Genomic DNA, 19690 nt, shown 5'->3' on the forward strand with positions numbered 1-19690 from the left:
AGTGGGTAGTTACCTGGCAGAGATAGATAGATAGATAGATAGACAACATTTACATTTCCAGCAGCTATGCCACAGAACAGTGGGTAGTTACCTGGCATAGATAGATAGATAGATAGATAGATAGTTAGATAGATAGATAGATAGATAGATAGATAGTTAGATAGATAGATAGATAGATAGATAGATAGATAATATTTATATTTCCAGCAGCTATACCACAGAACAGTGGGTAGTTACCTGGCAGAGATAGATAGATAGATAGATAGATAGACAACATTTACATTTCCAGCAGCTATGCCACAGAACAGTGGGTAGTTACCTGGCATAGATAGATAGATAGATAGATAGATAGATAATATTTATATTTCCAGCAGCTATACCACAGAACAGTGGGTAGTTACCTGGCAGAGATAGATAGATAGATAGATAGATAGATAACATTTACATTTCCAGCAGCTATGCCACAGAACAGCGGGTAGTTACCTGGCATAGATAGATAGTTAGATAGATAGATAGATATATAGATAGATACATAGATAGATAGATAGATAGATTCATAGAAAGAATGTTAAAACAAATATTTACCTGTAAGATCATGTTTCAAAATTAAATCTTTGTGAGTATGTTGAAACAAAGTTCTGAAAACCTATAACAAAATATTGGAAAAGTCTTTATAGTTTGACAAGGATAAATATGGTTGTGTGTGACAAAACACTAAACACCAAAAATCATATCTATATTAAAAATCATACTACACCATAGAAAAAATTAATCTCCACACATTTTTTTTTTATTATGCAAGGTTATACAAGTTGTCACTAATATAAATAGGTATTATAAAGGGTAAGGGATAAAAATGTGTAGATTTTCAAAATTTAGATTGCGCGGCTTGAGTTATTGTCAGAAAAAAAGGTAGGCATACCGTTAGAACCGCTATGAAGTTTTTTGTGCTACGCATAGGTAAGGAGCTACACGTTTAAATGTCCCAACTGATGTAAAACTTTACTTTAGTTATTTATTACTAAATATTACAGAATAGGGTGTGCAAAATGAACTGCATTTATATATTTCAATTTCAAATTGCGCAGCTTGTGTTAATAGTAGAAAAATGTTATACATACCGTTAGAACCGCTATAAAGTCAAGTTTTAAGTCAGTTGGAACATTTTACCACGTAGCTCCCTAACTATACGTAACAGAGTAATCGTTCTTATATTTCCAAAAAATAGACTTCATAGCGGTTCTAACCGGCAAGTAGAGACAGTTCTGATTCATACATGAGAGGCTTGGCTAGTATGTCTGGCTGCCGCCAGGTAGAGGCAGTTCTGATTCATACCTGAGAGGCTTGACTAGTATGTCTTGCTGCCGCCAGGGGGAGACAGTCCTGATTCATACCTGCCTGGCTGCCGCCAGGTGGAGACAGTTCTGATTTATACCTGGGAGGCTTGGCTAGTATGCCTGGCTGCCACCAGGTAGAGACAGTTCTGATTCATACCTGGGAGGCTTGGCTAGTATGTCTTGCTGCCGCCAGGTGGAGACAGTTCTGATTCAAGGGTCCACCAGTCAAGTTAGGATCTGCTTTCTTGCTTATTAACCAAGAAATGGTATCTTCTCTTCCATATATACATGCTAAAAAAGATTAGTTAGAGACAGATTTATTAATTTACCATTGTCCTATCTAGGATTAGAAACTCTAAATCAAGGCTAAGTACATCTTTTATCTTAAGGTGAAGAAGAGCCTAGTCAAAATTAAAGACTTTGCTATGAAATGAACCAAAACACAAATGAATTATACGAAAGTTAAGCAAGGGTTGCTTGCCTGTAATTGATGGGAAGAATAGCGCAATATATGAACATAAAAACAGTTTTTTCTATAAACTGTTAGGCAAAAGCAAGAATTATTATTGCTTTTAATGGAAGCTTTCTTAGGAAAGTAAAATATTAGTTACCATAATGTAAAGCAGTCAAATTTTCAGAGTTTCTTGCATTGATGTTACAACCAAGTTCTAAAAGCCGTTCCATTACAGGGATCTTAATGTACATTTAGTTTTTAAGATAATATTTATCTGTCCCAAAAGATCCCAAAAAGTATTCTTTAGTCCATGTTCTAACTGGATATTTAATACTCTCCCCCCCCCCCCCAAACAAATTAACCAACAATGCCCCTATGAGCTTATTAACTTGTTAAATTAATTAAAAGCAGACAAATATTAAGTATTAACTGTATTACAATTTTTTTAAAATAAATTATATTTTACAGAAACAAAACATTTTGTATTATATATTTGAATAAACCACAATATGGTAGGACATGGGTTTTATTATTATGGTATTTATTTTAATAGTAAAAGTAGATTGATGGTCATATTAATAGATATATGGATGGATTGATTGATATTTTGATGGATTTTTTTGATTGATGGATAGATTCATGGATGGATTCATGGATAGATTCATGGATAGATTGATGGATAGATTAATGGATAGATTGATGGATATTTTGATGAATAGATTGTCGTATAAATTGATGGGTAGATTGTTGTATAGATTGATGTATAGATAGATGGATATATGGATTGATAGATTTATAGAAAGATTTATGGATAGATTTATGGATAGATTTATAGATGGATTTATAGATGGATTTATGGATAGATTATGATTATATTTGTGAAGAGATATATGGATATATATTAATAAATAGATTGATGGATAGATTTATGGATAGATTGATAGATAGATTGATGGATAGATTTATGGATAGATTTATGGATAGATTTATGGATAGATTTATGGATAGATTTATGGATAGATTTATGGATAGATTTATGGATAGATTTATGGATAGATTTATGGATAGATTTATGGATAGATTTATGGATAGATTTATGGATAGATTTATGGATAGATTTATGGATAGATTGATGAATAGATTGATGGATAGATTAATGGATAAATTGATTGATATATAGATATATTGTTGTATAAATTAAAGGATAGATTGATTCATAGATTAATGGATAGATTGATTGATAATATACATATGAACAAATTGATTAATAAATATATGGATAGATTGATTAATATATACATAGTTGAATATATTGATGGATAAATTGATGGATAGATATATGAACAAATTAATTAATAGATATATGGTTAGATTGATTAACATATACATAGTTGGTGGATATATTGATGGATAAATTGATGAATAGATAGTAGTATAATATAAGGGTTAAAATGTTGTATAAATTGATTGATAAATTGATGGATAGATTTATAGATAGATTTATGGATAGATTTATGGATAGATTTATAGATGGATTTAAGGATAGATTTATAGATGGATTTTTGGATAGATTTATGGATAGATTATGATTATATTTATGAAGAGATATATGGATGTATTTATAAATAGATTGATGGATAGATTTATGGATAGATTTATGGATAGATTTATGGATAGATTTATGGATAGATTTATGGATAGATTTATGGATAGAGTTATGGATAAATTGGTGGATAGATTGTCATAGTAAGTAATGGATAGATTGTCAGAAATTGTTGATGAATGGATTGATGTATAGATTAATGAATAGATATTTCTTTAGATAAATCGATAGATTGATAATTGCAAATACATTGGTAAAATGATATATACAAATGAATAGATAGACAAGATGATAATAAGATAGATAGATAGATATAGAAACATGTTAATGTAAAAATAAACTAATAGTTATTTCTTTCATCGTATTATAAAAGGCTTTCAGCGGATATAGAATGTACATTTTTATATTCGTAGAAAGCTGGATATAATACGATGCTAGACATAGTTTTTTCGTATGGATGAGAACCGGTTCCTATCCACCGGATTCGAATGAATACGAGAAAATAATATAAAATGACCTTATTATCCTGAACCGCATAGAAGAGAGGAGTGTTTCCAGTTGTCTTATCCCTCCAATTTAATTTCTTCATTGTCTCCATGGTTTTCACATTTTTTGATAACTCCAATACCTGTAAAAAAAAAGGATGACAACATCCATAAAAGCGAAGATCTGAAACTGTAGGACAAACGAACATTTACAATTGATGATTATAGAAAAGCTTCGCTTTTAAAAATGTTTATTCCAAAAAGTAACCAATTTGTAACTAACTCACCTAGTCTGTATTAGTTATTCATAAACAGTTTTCCGCACAGATGGTAAAATAAAGGTTATATCCAGTTTTGTCGGCCCTGAGGCCCAGTAAAAAAGGTTAATTGGGTGATTCAGCGGTAAATATTCTTTCAGTATTACTCAGAATCGATTTGAATTCAAATGAATTAGATCAGATTCGGAGAAATACTGAAAATTCTAAATATTAATGTTGTCTTCCTTGAAATATAATCGCATCGTATTATAAACGGCTTTCCGCGGATATAGAATGTACAATTATAAGATTAAAACCAGTTTTTAGCCCCGAGGTTCCGAAGACACGGGCTAAAAAAATGGTTTTAATCTTAAGATTGTACATTTTTATATTCGTAGAAAGCTGGATATAATACGATGCTAGACATAGGTTTTTTTTGTATGGATGAGAACCGGTTCCTATCCACCGGATTCGAATGAATACGAGAAATGAATTTTTAAAAACACAAAAAAAAGCATTATGTTAAAATAATGTAAAGAAAGTTAAAAACAGCAAGGAAGTACAGATGACAATTAAAATAATCTACAACCACTTTACCCCTCAATATATATGTGCAGTCTTCCAAAATAAGAATTTAACACACAAACATTTGGGGGAACATCAATTAGTCTTCCATTGTCCTACCCCTACAATCCTGGTAAGCAAGAAAAAGTTTGCAATGCAGAATTTAATTTGCAAAAATTTAGACTATATAGAGCTGAGAAAATGGCAGAGTTGGAAAGAAGGGATGTAAAGGGATAAGACAATGGCTGATAAATTGTAGTTCATTCCTAATGAGGATACACAAAATTACCCATTCAGTAGATTACAATTACTGGTTGAAACGTTTGGACACTTAACTAAATGAACGTCAGCCAATCAAATTTCAATAAAAGTCCACAAAGTTGAAAAGCAAAAGATTAAAAAACATTGTTGTAAAACTTTGGGGACTGGCGTAATAAACAACCCAATGTCCCCTCCCTCTCTGGTTGGAGAGTGGAAAGGATAATTAGATTCAAAGGTTGTGCAGCGCAGTTGCAAGATAATTAATTTCATTACAAATTGACAGTACAAGCCAACAATTTGAAATTCATTTTTTCTGCATTTATTGTGCGTCTGTCCGTCTGTAACGGGTAGCTCTGATTGTCAATGACAGAAAGTCTGTAGTCCATTAATAGCAGATTGGTTTTTTGGGCTATTTTCACAAATATGACTGATATTGCTCTACTAATGTTGTTATCCTTGTCAAATCTAATTCCTTATATTTTAACTAGCGGCAACGCCACCTAGACGCCTCTAGGGGCACTTGAGAATGGAGAGGCATGTCGATTTTAGTTTTAAAAAGAACAGGTAAAGAATTGTGGGTGAGGTATTTTTGCTTGGGGGCGATTTATCTTAGGAGGTTGGTCGCGCATACCCTCCCTCAAAACAGTTTTTAACCTTCTCAGTACACACAGACAGACAACTTGTTACTTTTATAAAAGGATAATTAAAGAGTATCTTTGCTCGAAATAAAAGTGAAAAGAATTGAAAATAACCTTTAAAGGTTCATTAGTAGACTCCCAATTATTCTTTTGAGACAGCGACACAATTTTCTTTACTAGTTGTTCCAACTTTCTACTTAAATTTTCTTCTTCTAAACAGATAGAGATAGATAAATAGATAGATAGATAGTTGATTAGATAAACACAGATATGTATAATAAGAAAATATTGAAAGACAGAATTTTCTTTACTAGCTGTTCCAACTTTCTACTTAAATTTTCTTCTTCTAAATAAATAGAAAGATACAATAGATAGATAGATAGATAGATAGATAGATAAATATATAGATAGATATATAGATATATAGATACAATAGATAGATAGATAGATACAATATATAGATAGATACAATAGATAGATAGATAGATAGATAGATAGATAGATAGATAGATAGATAGATTGATAGATAGATAGTTGATTAGATAAACACAGAGATGTATAATAAGAGAATATTGAAAGATAGAATTTTCTTCAGTAGTTTATCCAACTCTCTACTTAAATTTTCTTCTTCTAAATTGATAGATAGATAGATAGATAGTTAGATAGATAGTTGATTAGATAGACACAGATATGTATAATAAGAAAATATTGAAAGACATAATTTTCTTTACTAGCTGTTCCAACTTTATACTTGAATTTTCTTCTTCTAAATAGATAGATAGATAGATAGATAGTTGATTAGATAGACACAGAGATGTATAATAAGAGAATATTGAAAGATATAATTTTCTTTACTAGTTTATCCAACTTTCTACTTAAGTTTTCTTCTTCTAAATAGATAGATAGATAGAAAGACACAATAAATAGATGGATTGATAGATAGATGGATAAATAGATAAATAGTTTATTACATAAATAGACTAATGAAAAAAGAGATGTATAAAAAGAAATATATGCAAAGATAAAATGTTTTTATGCTAGTTGGTCCAACCTTTAGATGATTAATTTTCTTCCTTTAAATAGATAGATGGACAAATAGATTAATAGATAGATAGTGATTTGTAATAGATGAATCGATAGATAAATACTATAGAAAAAAAAATAGTGATACATTTGTAAAGGTGGTACAAAATATTTTGACATTGTCTATATTCCAATAAAATAATAATGAATAACAAGGTTTAGTGATTTTTTTCTTTCTTTTTTTGCAAACTTATGTTTAGTTTAAATTATAATACCAAAGATTTTTATTTATCGTTGCGGATCTACTCTATAAAGAGTTATATTTGTCAATATAGAATGAAAATTTCTTCATTAAATGTTCTGAAAAAGTTATTAAAATTATGGTTATGGCTGAAACTTATAAAAACCCAGTAATAATGTAAATTTGATGTAGAATTTAGCTAAAACAAAACATTGTAAAGAAAGCTACATAAATTTTGAACAAGATTAATTAAATGACATGACAATGTTCATTAAAATGTCCCAATTCCCCTCCCAAACTCCCTTCCCCCCCCCCCCCCTTAAAACATCTGAATTTAGGACAATTAGAGCTTAATTCCAAGGCATGTAGGCTTGATAGATAGATAGCCAGTAGGAGGAAACAAGAATGTAAAGATTTTTAAGCATCCAAGGGAGGTAGAGAAATTGGGTATGGGGGGGGGGGGAAGGGGCAGACTGGCATTTGGAGGATTTTTTTACATTGTGGTTGAGTTAAGCCAGGCCCTGGATTGTTCTAGTCACATGTGCTTTACCAGATAACCATACACACACACACACACATATTACAAGAGTAAGTAGGCAGTGTGTGTGTGTGTGTGGGTGCGTGAGTGTGGGTGTGTGAGTGAGGGTGTGTCCTTAGGGACAGAGAAACATAGAATACCTAGAGATAGAGAGAGAGAGAGAGGGAGAGAGTAATTTAGAAGAGGTGAAAATGAGAGAGAAAGATAGAGAGAGAGTTAGAATGATTGAAACTAAGATGATAAACAGAACAGAGATTAAGAGAGAGAGAGAAAGAGAGAGAGAGAGATAGAGATAGAAAAAGAAAGAGAGAGAATGAGAGAATAATTAAAGCCAATAAGATTCCTGGAATGGTAGAAAGTAAGAGTATACAAATAAGAAAGAGACTGGAGAGAGAGAGAGAGAGAGAGAGAGGTAAAGGGAATATAAGAATGAGACTATATTGCTGGCACAAAAGTTTTAGAGGATTTTATTCCTTTCCATTTGATATTATATAACAGAAGAGTAGTACATTATATCCAAAAAAATATTCAATTGTGATTATCTTGAATTAAACAAGTAAAGGAATATACATGGAAAGGGTGTGTTTCTGTTACACGACCTTGGTAACCAGTAATAAGAGCTAGGCACACACTTATATACAGTATGGTTCTGCTAGATAGATGGATTCATAGAGAGGAGAGAGAGAGAAAGAGAGAGAGCGAGAGAGAGAGAGAGAGAGAGAGAGAGAGAGATGGATGGATAAATAGGTTATTGGTTTATAAGATAGATGGATAAATCTAATTACATTTTATGGATATTTTGAGTCTAGATATGGATGGACATGACATACCTATTAATAGATGGATAGATTAGTGGAAGAATATATGGATAGATATATGATTACAGGCAGTTAAGAGTAGGGTGTTGCCTTTCAGAAATAATGGCACACTGTAATTAATCTACTTTTTAAAATTTTGTGTATGTCTTGATGTTTAAACCTGTACCCGAAGTAAAGATTTATCTTTTTTTTTAATGGCGATTCCCTGGGATTCCTGGGTGTCCAACTTGTAAGGCCTTTAAGATAAGGTGTTGCCTTGCTTTTGCCTGCCATTTAACCTATCCTCTGAAATATATAACCCAGGTTTCCTCTATTATTATACAGAGCTATATATCTCATATTACTTTCACTTCCTATCATTCCACATCTTTTCCTTAGGCCCCCCTTCCCCCTCCCCCCTCCAAATCTTTTGAGCCATTTTTTTTCTCTTTTGCCAGAGTCAATACAGAACCATTATACTAAGAGCAAGGTGGAAAATGTTCCATTTTCAGCATTTACTCACCCTCCCCTTCCCCATTTTCCTTCTCAACTTTTTCCTCTTTGGGGGATCTTGTGGTGGTGGTGGGTGCCCCTCCTCTTTTGTTGGGTGTGGGAGCAGCAGCAGTGCTGGGTGACAGGTTGGCTGAGGTCTGCTGGGTTCCTGGGTCTGTACCTGGTCCTCCCATACTGCTGGGAGTAGGGTTGGGCCTAGTAGGCACATTTGTGTTCACACAAAAAATCATTTTAAAAAATTTAAGAAGGATAGTTATGCCAAAAATTAAAACTAAACTTTACTAGGAATCTAGATTTGAATTAATATTTCTACAAATAATTGGTTGATTAAGAATCACATGACTGTATGTTGAGCGTATATGCTTATGTTTAACCTGAATGAGCATCATACAATAATATGTCAAAGGGAAAATATTTGTTTAAATTTATTTCATTTTCTATTCTTATTTAATCATTTAATTCCAAATTTTATTCCATGATTTTTTGTCGTCTTTATACACTATTGTTTTTTTAGAACAATCTACTTTTCCCCCTTAATGATTTTTTTTGGTTTTTTATAAACATTCCTTGTGGAAGGCCTTGGGCTAAGGCTGGGCCTGGCTGCAGACACTCTTGTCCGGAGGGGTGAGCGGGAGCTGGGTACAGTGGGTGTAGACACTCCTGTCCGGAGGGGTGAGCGGGAGCTGGGTGTGGGATCAGGCACTCCCGAGACTCCTAACTCTGTGCTGAGGTGTGTGGCTGGTGATGCTATGTTATTATTGCGGGTTGCTGGTGGTAGATCTGATGTCTTGATGGGCTCATATTCATCCTCTCTTGGTACAGCCCTGACAATTGAAGTAAATTAGAGTCTCTATACATAATTTCAGCAGTTTTTTTTCTAAACAAACTCATAAATCCAATCATTTAAAATTATTGAGTTAAATAACAAATTTATAATTATTAAAGCCAGATCGTATAAATTATAATAGAAAACTTTGTGTAAATCTGTTTACTAAAATAGTTAAAACTATTAGAAAAATTTTAGCAAGGTTAGCTCAAATTTCTCTTTAGACCTACTAAAGATGATTCTCAACTACTACAAATATTTAGTGAATGTATACCTATAATTCATTTTAGTTAGGAATGCTTTCATAGAATTTAAATGTTGACGACTTAATCATCTTTTACCACATCCAGGGCAAGGGAAAAGAGCTTTCTGTTCCTCCTTTGGAATCATGCACATCTTATGAAGCACATACAGATAGAACTTTTTTCATGTTTATCTTTGACAAATATATTTCAGAGCAAAGCAAGTTATGGAAGTTCCTGATCAGGGCAGCAGCCATAGTCACTTTTAGGCATGCCAGGGGGCCGAGTGCTGCGGCCATGACCTTTATTAACAATGGAGGCTACTTTCCTTAAGAGGCTACTTTGTCCTGAAGCTACTTTGTCCGGAAGCTACTTTGTCCTGAAGCTACTTTGTCCGAAGCTACTTTGTCTGAAGCTACTTTGTCCGACGCTACATTGTCTGAAGCTACTTTGTCCGAAGCTACTTTGTCCAAGATCCCTTTTTGGGCAATGAACAAATGATAGACTGAAATTTGGAGGCTCTAATGTACTTTTACAACCACAAAAAAAAACACAATTTCTCTATTTCTCCTACTGAATTCTAGCTTAAATTTTAAAAAAGAGAAAGAATAGAGGTTCTAGATCTATATGTAATTTTCTATATATTAAGGCAAGGACCTTGTCCCAATATTATATTAGAAAATCAGCTTATAGCAAGTAAAGTAACATTTCAAGTTTCTGGAATCATGACAATGTCAGGTCCATACTATTTGATCTTATAAAATAGTCAAAGATGTAATGGGACTTTCAGTGAAAAACTAGCCAAATCAATGAAAATAACACACAAAAGCTTCTAACAGCTAAATTGAGAAATTTAAGTTTGATGAAATTAATTTTTGTATGTTGCTAAAGAGTCCTTGCTATTGACTGTTGCTAGTTGTTGGTAATATATTTCTATTCCTCAAATGATAAAGAACCACGTACATCTTAATTTTGGAATATGTATTTACCCTTATAAGCATAGATTATTTAATATTAGTGCACTTATTTTTAGCGTAGATTCGATATTTGAAGCCAGATTTAACATAGGAGTTGCCGTTTTAGAGATATCAGGGGTAATAAAAAGCCCCTAAGTTAAAAAATTAGAAACCCAAGAAAGAGGTCTATAATTTTCACAGGAATAAGGCGGCTTTATGTAAAAAAAATAAAATACATACAACAGAATAAATATTTTACAGATTTAGTATTGGGTCATTTAACTAAAAGCCTTCATTGCAGTTATTTTTAATTTATTCAAAAAACATATGGCAATTAACACGATCTTACACACACGCCAACCAAGTTGCCTATACACACACATACACACACACACACACAACATTCAAGGTGCTCGGCAATGTCATCACACCCACACTCCCGCATTCTTAATAGCTGTAAATAAAAGATTCTCTTTCTAATTAATTGTTTACTTTATATCGAAACACACACACACACACCCGCAGCACAACGCTGCTTCCAGGAATTAAAATTTTTTTGTAATCTTTTGTGCCTCCTAGTCCTTTATAATGAAGGGAGGAAGGGTAAGGGTGCAGAAGAAAAAGAAATAGAGAAAGGGAAAGGGGTTTTCTAGACCGGTGTCTTTTAGATAATCATCATATTCATAAGCGCATACACTCAAAACATTAACACACAAACGTATAAATACATGTTAGCATTGTGTAATGTGTATTATATTAGGACGCACTTTTACCTTTCAGTAAATATTATTAATTAATATTATCAACAAGAAAGTACAATTGGACTTCAGTTCCGTAATTTTGTTTTAATGAAATAAAATATCAGTTTTAATTGTTATTCCCATCATGTACCCGCCCATTTATGCTTATTTAAGTGTATCAACAAACACTTTTTCTTTATTTATATTTGTCATGTTATTAAGGAAAATATTTGTTTTAATACGTATATGTTTCAGATTTCATTAAAATGGCAAGTAATCTCCACATTAAATGTTTGCAGCAGGATTTACGTCAGAGCTTAACAGAATAGGTAAACTATTATATTCCATAACATTGAGCAGGGGTTTAAAATTAGCTATCTAATTCTTTAAATCAAGCAGTTCCAATCTACGAACTCATTATTTAATATGATTAGCCCGCGATCTTTATTTTAAAGCATACTCAGTACTGTTTACTTAAAAGTGTATTATTTATTTAAAGCTATCTGTTAAAATATATTTGCTTCACAGGAAAAATGTTTATCCGGAGAGGGGGGGGGGGTCGGTTTAAACTTTCCCATGACCTACCATACCAGTTCAGCTGTAAGCGAGATCCATTCGTGCACACGCACATAATTCGTTTTTTAATACTACCGGTTGTGCCCCTAGCATCCAGAGGCTCTGTTTCTGAAGGGTGGGGGAGAGAAATAACTTTATATCTGGAAATATAAAGCCTAAAATCATTTTGAGGCTTCCTTAATACAAAACTCAATCTTTTAGTGTTATTAATGTCTTAAGCTTCAGACAATAAATCCCAACAACTTTAATTCACTATCTGCAACTCCCCTAGATGCCTCTAGGGGCACGAGAGCGTTTAGCAAGCTCTTTCGGTACTAACATACATAGATCCTGTTACTTTTTTTATTAAAAACTAGCGGCTTCGTCCTTAGAGGACTCTAGGGGCACTTTAGGAGGGGGAAGTTGAATTCCAAAACCTATTTTTGGTTATAAGGGAAAAATTTTTTGAAAAATAACATGGTCTTTCTAATGGTGGTGGGAAATAGCGGCGAACGGCGGGAGCGGCGGTCCCGCAGCCGTTTTTTTTAAAGATACCAAAACTTGGGGTAATTAGTGACACAACTCAAAAGATTTTACACAATTATCTCTAAAACTAAGGCAGTAGCGCCCTAAATAAAGTTGCTGGTATGGCGTGGCATAAGTCACCACATTTTAACCCCCCCCCCCCCACTTTCTTTGCACTAGTTAAGAAAAATATACATACAATAATTGAATTTTATATTTGCTTTTAAAAAGGAAGAAATGATTATTCCAGTTCTAAAAAAATATTTATCGTATCTTATTACAGACAATTTTTCTACGCATAAAATAAGATATAAATCATATGAAAATAACATTTTTTAGCCTGGCTCTCGGGACTAAAAAAACTGGTGTTAATCTTGCAACTTTCCATTTTACTATTCACTGATAGCTGTTTGTAATACGACAATGTGAATGTTAACTATTATCCTTATTTAGAATGAAATACAATAAGGCCAGAGAGAGGTCAATGCAAGAAGTTCTTGACTAATATAACCAGGTAAGAACAATATACTAAGGGGTTCTCTAAAAAGTATATTACAGCCTTGATTTCTAAATTATAATAGATAAATCGAAAAAAAGCTTATAGATTTTTCTACTAAAGGGTTTTTTTAATGCAACCATCTCGTAATCAATATATAAATGGCACTTAGAATTCGCATTTCGATCTGAAATTTTGCATCATGAGTAATCCTTGGAAGGTCTATTTTCCCTAAATTGAACAAAAAGATGGAAAAATAACGGCTAACAGCTGGCGGCTCAGCCGTTTAGCCATTTTTTGGGCAATATCTAATGCAAATCATCACGAAACTAATAATACTATTTGCTGCTGGTACTAGAAATCTAAAAATGTTTTTTTTTGTAGGTATCAATCACACGATTTAAAGCAAAACTATGTTTCAAAAAGTTGATGCCTAGGGTCAAGCGGGGCATTAACCGGTAAGGGGCATTACCGGTAACTTTTTACCCACCTTCAGAAAATGACATTTATCTCCATGTTTTAATCGACTGACAGAAAAAAACATAAAACCAAATTTGTTCCTTATTAAATTGCCTACAAAAAAGTATAAAATGAAATTTTTGTGAGATGAATTTTAAGGGTACTTTTTGGGTCTCAAAGTCGGACGAAAATTTTTTTTTTCCAAAAATTTTTTCACCTAGGTGTATAAAGATCGACCTACACAAAAATTGGTAAGACCTAGAACTGATCCGTAAAAACCTTTTGAACTAAGAATTGCCCGCTCTTTCCAAATCCGTTGAGAGCTTAAATGTAGAGTTGATATTTTTTTCAAAAATGACCAAAGTTCGCGCGGGGTATTTTTCGGTAACGTCGAAAAAAAATTCAAATTCGATTTTTAAGATCAATTTTCAGGTTTTCTTTGGTAAAATCTAAAATTCAATATTGGCTTTTTAAGAATTAGGCCAAAAAGTGAATAGAACAGGTTTTTTTATATAAAAAAATTTAAATTTTATTTTTTAAGAAAATTTTTGTGGAAAAAAAATCGAAATTTCTCGTCTTTAAAAAAAAATGATTTTTGACATAGAAGAAATAGTCCGATCTTTATGAAAATTTTTGTGGATAATCCCTGTAACCTATACAAATTATGATTATTTATGTTTGACTGGCCGTTTGGCCGTTTTTCATCGATTTTTTTTAGGTTGAAAAGACGTTACCCACAATGCCCCACCGTGGGGCATTTATCGGTAATTTCTTTGAGTCCAATTATGACAAACTTCTAAAAGTCCTAGGATAACGTCCTATTAGGACTTGATAGTCCTTTCCGTAAGCTTTCTAATGGTCTTGGTCCCATTTAAAAATATTAATATTTACCCCATTTTTTTTTCAAAAAACCGAAAAAATTACCGGTAATGCCCCGCCTCACCCTACGTAATTTATGACAGATTTGCCCTAAAAATAGCCAAAACTTTTTGTTCGATTCAGGGAAAATAGACCTACGAAGGATTACTCATGCAGAATTTTAGATTGAAATTCGAATTCTAAGTGCCATTTATACTTTGATTACGAGATGGTTGCATTTAACCCCCCCCCCCCCTTACATAATGTAGTTGTATAAAAATAAGCATGACAGCATTCATGAAAGCGAAGCTATAAAATCAGAAGGAAGGAAAAACGAACAATAACTCATCATATAGAGTATCAAGACTTCATAAGCAAAAAATTAAGTCTAATTTTTTTTCAAAAATAAAGGATACTGTTCAATGACATACTTTTTCTTAATATTCAATAATACAGATGCTTAGCTCCAATATTGTATCTTTTTGTCCAGGAAACATTATTAAAAAATCAGAAGAATATAATTATTATATCATACAAAGCTAATAATTAGCATGTTTTGAATGTACGGACTTGCTGGTAACGATTATAACCTAACTGTTATCGGAAAATCATGCAAAGTTTGAAATCGGTAGGACAATTCTAGCATATTCAAATTAATGTTTCAGACGGATCAACCCTTATTATAAAAAAGCTTCGCTTTTAAAAACTTTAGGTACTATACTTAAAAACTTGAATAGATTTAAGGCTTCATTTTTAAAATTATTTTGGTGTTTTAGAACATATTGGAATAATACCTACAATTTTAGGTGAACAGTCAAACTCTACCATGCTACGTGGCTTATTCCATTGAATATTTCAAACTTCTACATATGGATGGATTACAGGTAAGGTATAAATAATACTAGCTGTTGCGCCACTAGCTTCTAATGTATTGGAAGGGGTAGAGAAAAAAAAATATTTATTTCTCACGTCGTATTATAAACAGTTTTCTGAAGAAATGTACAATTATAAGATTATAAACAGTTATTTAGCTCATGCCTTCGGCATCTCTTAATCTTGTGATTGTACATTTTTATTATATTCGTAAAAACTCGATTTAATACGATGCTAGATATAGTTTTTCGTGTGGATGAGAACCGGTTTTAATTCACTGGTTGATATTGGTTTCTAATAAATAAGAGAATAGATATTTCTTGCATTGTATTATAAACGGCTTTTTAGCCCCTAGGTGCCGAATGCATGGCCTAAAAAAACTGGTTTTAATCTTATGATTGTACATTTTTATTCGTAGAAAGCTGGATATAATATAATGCTAGACATAGATTTTTCGTGTGGATGAGAACCGGTTCCTATCCACCTGATTTGAATGAATACGAGGAGAAACATTCTTAGACTTAAATCTATAAAATATAATGGCTTCTCTTTCATGGAAAACTCCTTTAATTCAATGCTTTTCGAAATCTTAAGCTACAGATAAAAAAAACTTTCTGCATGATTATTCTTGAAGATTGGGACACAGCATTTCGTAATATGATTATAAAAAAGGGAACATATGTATAACCAACTATAGATTTTAAGGCGGTTCCTCACAAAGCACCTAGTTAAGCAAAGAATCCCTGTCCTTTATTTTGATATTTAAAATAAGTAAGGGAGGAACACACAGGGGCTATTCCTGAAGAAAAATTATTCCCTTTCAATAATAAACCAACTGGGGGGGGGGGGAGGGGGGCTGGTGGGAGTTAGGTTCTCTGCTCACTAGGCACCAAAATCAGGAAGATATGTCTATGTTTTATTTTCTTGGCCTTATTAACATTGTTTTTTTAACCTAAGAAACAGTAATTTATTTCTTTATTACCCCCTCCCCTCCTCCAAACTTAATGACGTCTGGGTAAAATTAACATGGAACTGGGTTATTTTTTCATTTTTTTAGGGGGAGGGGGTGGTGAAACCCACATTTTAGATGATCTTTATGTTATCAATGTATTGTAAACAAGGATACAACATCCATAAGTAGAAAAGTTAAAAAATCAAGGATAAGATTACCCACATAAAGATTTATAGAGCATTTGTTAAAATCAAGAATAGATATGTTTGGGGAAAAAATCAGGAAGTACGTCCACGTGGGGGGCGGGCGAATTTAGGGGTGCCATATTGACAGCTTTCTACATATATTAAAATGAAAAGATTAATTCCAGCTGCTTTGTTTTTCCTGGCAATCAAAACTGACAATAATTTTTGATCACTTTTTTAATTCTTAAAAAATTATCTTTAATACGAAACAAAACATGACTTCTGTATTACTCATAACCAGTCCAGCGGACATAATAATATTTTCATTTTGATATCCACAGAAAGCTGTCTAAAATACGATGCAATATAAAAACTTAAACCATTACACTTATGTTTTTTAGTTGCAAAAATCCAGTCTTGAGAAGAAATCCAAGCAAGAGTTTTTCTAACTATCCTCATTACATTATTAGGTAAGCTTTGGTTAGTAGAATATAAAAATGGAGGATTTAATTATTTTTTCATTAGATAGATATTCACCATTCAATGATAGATAATACTGCCCTACTATCACATGAAATCTCTCGTTTTCTGTCCAAACACCTGGGTATTAGGTTAAGTAATACCCATCAGACAACCTACTCTTTGATTGCACAACCTCTGAGAAGTTCTAACTGTGCATAGTAATGAGTTTTGACCGTTTTGGGTCAGTGCATTCCCCCTACTCTGATATAGAAGCAGTAAAGAACCATTTTTAACGTCTTCAGTTAAAACCATTCACGAGCGGTTGCGCTAAGCCACGGTTGTGGGTTTAGATTGTAGACATTTTAAGCAGGGATAAGGGGGGGGGGGTTAATGCAACCATCCCGTAATCAATGAGTAAATGGCACTTAAAATTCGAATTTCGATCTCAAATTTTGCATGAGTAATCCTTGGTAGGTCTTTTTTTCCCTAAATCAAACAAAAAGTTGGAAAAGTGATTGCTGGCGGCTCAGCCGTTTAGCTGATTTTTTGTCTATTTTCAGGGTAAATTTATCATCAATTACATAGGAATCAACTTTTTAAAACATATTTTTGGTTTAATTCATGTTAAATGATACCTACCAAAAACTTTTTTTTAAATTTCTAGTAACAACAGCTACCGGCTATAACCGTATGATAACGTTTTTGAGCTGCATAGAGTATTATGTGATTGTGGAGATAGGTTTCGTGACTAATTTGAACCGAAGAAAGCCAAAAAAACGGCTGAGCCGTTAGCCGTACTTTTCCAACTTTTTGTTCGATTTAGGGAAAATAGACCTACCAAGGATTACTCATGCAAAATTTCAGATGGAAATTCGAATTTTAAGTGCCATTTACTCATTGATTACAAGATGGTTGCATTAATCCCCTCCCCCTTTTAAGGGGAATGACAATACAGGAGGAGAAACTTTGAAATATATTAAGTAGTCCACTTTGAAATTACCTACTCCGAAAATAAGAGATAAAATAATGAAATAAATAATTTTTTAGAATCAAAATTATCTACCTGGTCCTGCACATTTGAAGTTACAAAGAATATGAGAAGTAAAGTAATTTTCAGGTAATAAATTTAATCTTTATATGCTTCTTAAGTACTTGATAATTACCTATCCGATAAAAAAAAAGAAAATAATAGTGGTAATGTTGAAAACGCGTATTCGTTAATACTTTAAACTATTTCAACATTCAATTTTAACCTATATTGCAACGATAAATGAATGAAAATATGAGGAATAGTAATAACAAGGATGACAACACCCATTAGTATGAAGCTCAAACAATTATACAAAAGAAATCCACGAATAACAAGAAGTAGATGCTTGTAAATAAGAGGATTAAACTTAGATAATTGAAAATTTAATTCAGCAATAAAGCTACCTGTCCCTATATTTTTTTAATGTTATTATTCTCACTCAAAATCAACGGGTGATTCGACATATTTTTTTCTGCACTTGTGGGAGATTTAAGATGTGCTTTTAAGCGTTTTGCGAATCTGCCAAAAATAGCAGAGAAATAACCTAAGTTATGCAGTCAAATTAAAGTAGGTAATTTTTTTTAAAGGCCCTTTACAAAGTAAACCTTCGAAACCTGTTCTTTGTAAACTTTAATGTATTTTTTTAGGATGGAACCAAGAAGACGGGAAAGTTTACTGTTTCTTATAAAATTAAGTTAGTGAGATGTTCTTTTCCCTCCCTCTTCATTAAAATTGAAATTGTTATCATTTCAGTTCTAATAAAAAGAAATTTTATGTATTTAAATTAAATACACAAATTCACATTTTTTTGTTATCCTTGTAATATCATTTCAGGCCATGTTATATAATTTGTCATGTTAACTTTATTTTAATAAATAGATACTAAATAAAGTATTTTTTTCTAATGGATTATTTTTTATCTGTACATGTTAGTGAATTAATTTGTAACCAAGATGGGTTCATCTTTCATAGGGTATTTTTAAATTCAGTCTTTTTTTCTTCAGTTTTATGTACCTACTTCTTAGAAATTTTTAAACATCTAATCCTAAAAATAAAGTAGAAGGATCTATGTCTTTGTGTGTGTCTGTATGTAACTAAGGATCTTGCTAATCGCTGAACCGATATGGTTCTATACAGTGTAGCTTCAGACGGGACCTGGGAAGGTTTTAAACAATTTGTGCAGGGTACCATCACCTCAAGAGAAATCGTCCCTAAAATAAAATTACCCTCTCAATAAACTTTACTTTTTTTTAACTTCAAGTTTTTAATGTTTAAGTAAACAAGTCATATGCTATCCTAGGACTTAGCTTTGTTAAAATAAAGAGCTCATTCGAGATTTCCTATAACAAACCAAAAAGTAATCTTGCTGCGTCATTGCCAAAGATGTTACAAGGTTCCTACTGCTGCTCTGTGAAGTGCGTGACATGAATAGTTAGAACAGGGGAATGCCTTGGCCCAAAACAGCTGCAACTCATTACCATGTAAAGTAAGGACTTCCAGACAAAAGTTGTGCAATCACAGAGTTGGTTGTCTAAAGGGCTAGTGAAAATATAATCATGCACAGAAATTAAGCAAGATTTGGCTCAGAGATTAACCTAAATAAGATCTTGTGTATATCGAACTTATTTGCTATCTAACAGAATGATTGATTGTTAGTCTGTCTGTGTGAACCGAATGATCGTGTTAACCATTGACCAATATGGTCATAATAAAGCTTCTTGTAGATAAATTGTAGGTTAAGAACTATTGAGAGAGGATTCCTCAATTTCCCAAAGAGAAATTGTCCCTTAAAAACTAACTCTTACAACCGTTTCTTTTAA

The 19690-nt window shown here is 32.5% G+C and overlaps 1 protein-coding gene and 1 long non-coding RNA gene across 2 annotated transcripts in view; one reads left to right on the plus strand and one right to left on the minus strand.

Moving 5' to 3' along the window:
• Window positions 1–9822, minus strand: part of LOC145328410 (uncharacterized) — a 79991-nt gene extending 70169 nt beyond the window's left edge. The window contains exons 1-4 of the mRNA XM_080172050.1: window positions 9812–9822; window positions 9308–9535; window positions 8722–8906; window positions 1495–1628 (exon numbers count right to left, since the gene is read on the minus strand). Coding sequence (XP_080028176.1) covers window positions 1495–1628; window positions 8722–8906; window positions 9308–9535; window positions 9812–9822 — 558 coding nt within the window. The remainder of the gene's footprint in view (window positions 1–1494; window positions 1629–8721; window positions 8907–9307; window positions 9536–9811) is intronic.
• Window positions 9823–10945: 1123 nt separating this feature from the next.
• LOC145328023 (uncharacterized) lies at window positions 10946–18775 on the plus strand. Its single transcript, XR_013882313.1, has 6 exons — window positions 10946–11804; window positions 13009–13069; window positions 15175–15252; window positions 16780–16848; window positions 17888–17957; window positions 18518–18775. It is a non-coding gene; the product is annotated as an uncharacterized LOC145328023 (long non-coding RNA).
• The last annotated feature ends 915 nt before the right edge of the window (window positions 18776–19690 follow it).

The sequence above is a fragment of the Acartia tonsa genome, chromosome 9, assembly GCF_053477335.1.
Source record: "Acartia tonsa isolate MP-2025a chromosome 9, ASM5347733v1, whole genome shotgun sequence".
Classification (NCBI taxonomy): Eukaryota; Metazoa; Arthropoda; class Copepoda; order Calanoida; family Acartiidae; genus Acartia; species Acartia tonsa.